General features: G+C 44.4%; 1 protein-coding gene across 1 annotated transcript; it reads right to left on the minus strand.

Annotated features, from left to right (window-relative positions):
• Window positions 1-246: 246 nt before the first annotated feature.
• LOC123403096 (replication protein A 32 kDa subunit A-like) lies at window positions 247-4,369 on the minus strand. Its single transcript, XM_045097066.1, has 10 exons — window positions 4,123-4,369; window positions 3,926-4,042; window positions 3,730-3,827; window positions 1,920-1,961; window positions 1,715-1,792; window positions 1,552-1,630; window positions 1,335-1,430; window positions 1,167-1,249; window positions 738-806; window positions 247-568 (listed from the first exon to the last, which is right to left on the minus strand). The coding sequence occupies exons 1-10, from the start codon at window positions 4,207-4,209 to the stop codon at window positions 484-486; spliced, it is 834 nt and encodes a 277-aa protein (XP_044953001.1). The 5' UTR covers window positions 4,210-4,369; the 3' UTR covers window positions 247-483.
• Window positions 4,370-5,001: the final 632 nt, after the last annotated feature.

A 5,001-nucleotide genomic window follows, 5' to 3' on the forward strand; every position in this document is an offset into this window, starting at 1 on the left:
ACTTTCAAAGCAGTCTGAATCTGAAGACATACTGAACCTTCCACTGTCTGCTCAAATATTTTGATTCAGAACTTTGATGCGTTTTGTTTCAGTTTGGCTAGGAGAGACGGCGAGAGAGTAGCACATGCCTTAGCAAATCATGGGTGTTCACTCGGTGTAAACGATGTTGTCTACCGTAGACTACTTGAACTAGTGGCGAGCAGAGTTAGCTTGGACCAGACATCACACCCAAAATAGCACAGCAGAGACGCTAATCATGATTTTACTAGACGATGCTCTCATCACATCAAGGCTCATACGTTTCTGATCAACAGGAATTTTAAGTAATACATGCCCCTGGAGCATCATTCCCTACATTCAGGCTAACAGATGTGGTCATGTCTCTCTCAAACTCCGGCGAGAAGATGCTTCCTTCGGGGGGATACCTAAGCAGCACAGCTAAGGACAGATGCTAGCGAGTGAAGACGGCACTCGGTTACAGACTTAGTCGACGAACGCTGACTTGTAGTGGAAATCATCGATGGTCGAGTAGATGTGCCCGACATCAACGTGGTAGTCGATAGCCTCCCTGCATATCAGAGGTGAAGATTAGTTAGCCAGCAGCAATACATCATCATATTTCTGTGTTCGAGAGAGAGATAGAGAGCATAAACACTGTATTTCCGTTATGAAAGTAATGGAAAGGGGAGAAAGCCCGGTTCGAAAAAAAAGAGAGAGAGATAGAGAGGTGGGCTTACTTGATCTTGAGTGCTGGTAGTCTGAACCGCTTGGCAATGTCATCCATATGCACGCCATGGTCACTCTCCCTGTCAATTAAACAGAGTGGTTAGATAAAGATGAAAACAGATCTCCAGTGATGTAAACAAAGGAACAATATGCAGAGTTAGCACAGGTAATGGATCAGTTTTTTAGTGGCATATACTCCCTCTGTTCTTAAATGTAAGTCTTTCTAGAGATTCCACTAGCGACTACATACAGAGCAAAATGAATGAATCTACGCTCTAAAGTATGTCTATATACATCCATATGTAGTCCGCTAGTAGAACCTCTAGAAAGACTTATATTTAGGAACGGAGGGAGTATGTCACAATCAGAATGACAAGATTTAATAAGACTCAGCATCCTACAGTGCAAGGGAAGGAAGGGTTGGTGGATGCGAAACTCACATGTTTGCCGGTTCACGGAAGACATTCAGCACCTGTGTGTAGAAATCGGTCTCCGATCCATTTGTTCCGCTGGCCGCTGGTGCCTGCAGGAATGATTGACATAAACGATGACTGACACCAGGAGAGTTCTATTGTTTGATCCATTCAAGCATTGCAATCACAGCTTACCGGGTTGGACTTCACAGAGGGTGGAGTGGCTGCTTCGTTCAATCTGTTGGAGAATGGGGTTCCCATAGAAGAATTGGTGTGCGTGGGACTGCCAACCTACAATTAACCATGATCATAACAACCATTTAAACCAGGTATTCTTCTAACCGAGGACAAGGACAGTTATCATGGGAGTGTCTGCATCAAACATTTCGTACTACAATGATCACAACCATACCTTTGATTTTGTGTTCTCTGCATGCATCCGTACACACTGAATGAAATGCAGGGTGACCTCGTTGTAATCAGTTATAGGTCTGCAATGAAAAGTTATATATATCCAGTTAGCATGGTTCAATACATCAGTGGAACAGGACCATAATATTTTTGCAAATAAATACCTGACTGCAAAAGCAGTAGCACGCTTCTTGTCCTGAACTCCCTTGAGGCTCCCAATGACGGCAACATACATACCGTTCCTTAATTAACAACAAATGTTAGAACAGGGTGACGATCCTTCATAGAGGAAGGCAGTAACTTTCCTCAACAAATTAAGATAAGTGTACGCACAACAAGCAAAAAATGAAGGTTACAAGTAATACGTACTGAATAGCAGCAGTTTCAGCAGAGTCTGCAGCATCATTCACCCTGTAAAACACATCAAAAATTGAGAGATGTGAAACTGATACCCATTGCTGACAGCAGATACTATCAAGTATGATTAGCCACAAGGCTCTTGTCTAAATAGTAGGAGTGGATGGTATTACAAACCCTTAACTTATACAGTATGACCCAAATACCAAAACTATGAAATACCACTAGCCTCAAAGCCCCTGCCCAAATAGTAGGGTGGTACTGTAATGGGCCTAATGAAGGCATTTTAGATATTTTACAGTATATTCCCAAATATCACAAAAAAATGTGATATCATTAACCAGCAAAATGCCAATAATGCTTATGAATATATTGACCTCAGCTAGCATTACGGTCTGAAAAATGCAAGCACTTTACAGTACTATATCCCCCTACTACATCTGAAATGGTTAATCAGTCAGGGATTGTAAACTGTTTGTGGGTTCCCGTTATTGAATTGCTTCCACCATGGTAACTTGATAAGAGACAACTGATACCAAGCGAACACTGAACCTAGAGGGTTTGACAAATCTAACAACTAACAGCCAGCAATGACAGCTGAAGCACTTGGAATCTCTTATTCTCACTAGTAGGCGGATGTCAATAGTAAAGTACTAATACATAATGCTTAGCCAGTGCTAAGAATTGAAGTGCTTCACAGTAATATACAGCCCAATCCTCCCAAATGAGTAATGCCTTTCAGATGGCTGATTGGTCAGGGATAGTAAAGTAATTGCAGATCCCCCACTATTGAATTGCTTGCACTGTGATGAGAGCCAAAGTATTCCAGTAATGTATACTGGCATATTATGCTTGTCAAATGTTACAGGCTTCAAATTTTAAGCATTTTACAGTCATTTATCCCCGTACTGCCCCTGAAATAGCTAATTAACCAGGGATGGCTAATAACCTGCAGATTTAACATTCTGAATAGCTTGCATTGCTATACTAACAGCCAGCAGCATTTCTAGTGAAAATTGGACTTGGAACATCTGACAATCGCAAGGCCAGCACCCAGCAACAGCAAACAGAGCACAAAGGTCTAAAACTGTACCCCCTAAAACAAATCTGGAACTCAGCTGTGCTAATAATCATTTGCTAGCAGGATACCAAAATGCATACTAATTTAGGATGAGACAAAAAAAACAAGTATTTCAGAGTAACATATCACCCTGCTACTTCCAAAATAGTTAATTAGTCAAATATGGGGTCTATGAACTTGCAAAGCTGCAATAGTCAACATTATCAAAAAAATTTAAGAAAGGGGTTACCCCCCCTGCCCCATTTTATTGAAATGAAGCAGTCAACATCCAAGCTACATCTCAAACAACATTATCATATTATGCTTAGCCAGTTCATACTGACTCAAATAAATCAAACATTTCGCACTAATATATTCCAATAATGTTTCTCAAACGGTTAATTCATCAGAGATGGTAAAGCAATTGCAGATTTTCCATCAACTGCTTGCATTGTTGCCACCAGCATTTATAGTGCAGATTGAACTTGTAAGGTTTGACGAATCTAACAGCCAACATCAAGCAATTGCAAACAGAGCACAATGGTCTGAAAGTGTACCCCCCCCCCTAAAACAAATCTGGAACTCAATTACTGAATTAATCTAGCCCTGTCGTACCAACAGCCAGCGGTATTTCTATCTAGCGAAGATTGAAGTTGCAGCAGTAGACAGATCCCACAGCCAAGATCCAGCATTGTAATAATCCAAAGAAAAGTTGCATCCGGAACTGAATTAAAAGTTGGGGATTTGGCGAGATGCGCTCACCATCTGATGAAGTCGATGCGGCCGGTGCCGTCGTCGAGGGTGAAGGACACGTCCGTGTTCCGCTCCACCTTGCCGCTCACCATCCCCACGAGCCTGACCTGCAGATCCCCCGATCCACAAGAAAGACAGCCACGTCAATCCCGGCGAACGAATAAATAACCGAGGAGCAGAGAGTAAGGGGGGGGTGGGTCCTCACGTTGGCCGTCTCGACGCCGTCGACGACGAAGGGCCCGCCCTTCTCGCCGGTGCCGGCCAGCTGCGCGTCCGCGATCTGCTTCACGGTGAGCGGCATCGTGCCCGACGCGCCCCGGAACTGCGGCGCACAAAGGAGATATCCGCGTCAGGAAACCGGCGAGGATCCATCTGGCGAGGGACGGAGGAGGAGGGACCGACCTTGTTGGGGGTGGAGTCGGCGGCGGCGTTCTGCGACGCGGTGAACTGCGACGGCGAGAAGGCGTCGACCTGGCTCGAGAACATCATGGCTTTGGTATTCGGCTGCTCCGCTCGGCACTCTTCTTGATCGGACTTCTGGCGGCGGCGGCGGGTGTTGGCGTCTGGCGGGGTGGGGATCGGAGGAAGCAGGGAATAAGAGGGGGCAAGCGCGGGAAATTCGGGGGGAAATGCGCGGGAAATCCACCAACGCTTCCCGCCAGTTCTCCATGCGGAGGGCTTTGGCCTTCGTTGTTGGCTGACAGGTGGGTCCCTCCTAACACTTGAGTCAGCTGCCAGCAGCCTGTGAGATTAATAATCAAGTACTGTATTTCTTTTACGTTTCTTGAGGGGATATTTCTTCCCAAATGATAACCCCTGTGTCGCATTTCTACATTCGGTCCACACGTTCTAATCTCTGTCTATTATTTTTTACATTAATTTTAAAATAATCTACTGTAATTTAAGTGTCACGTAGTCATAGCTTGTTGTGTGAGCGTTAAAATGCTCGTCCATATGGTTGCCATCTTCGTCATATGGATGAACCGGTTCCCACCCACATGGACACCATCCAGCCCATGCCATGTGCGTAAACTGCTCTTCGCCCACACAACCGCTACTTCATATTCTCATCGTTGCCGTGAACACGTGGATCCCTATATGAAACCTAGTTATGCAAAAATAAAGTATCTTTTTCCTTCCCATTAAATAAAAACTTACGGTAATGCTAACCGATGAACGTTCGTTGGGAAATAACTCCCAATGAATGAACTCCCTTACGTAAGATCGAGACTCGATCAGTCGAAAATACATTCAAATCCTCGAGGGTATCGATGTCTTTTT

This window comes from Hordeum vulgare, chromosome 6H, assembly GCF_904849725.1.
Source record: "Hordeum vulgare subsp. vulgare chromosome 6H, MorexV3_pseudomolecules_assembly, whole genome shotgun sequence".
NCBI lineage: Eukaryota > Viridiplantae > Streptophyta > Magnoliopsida > Poales > Poaceae > Hordeum > Hordeum vulgare.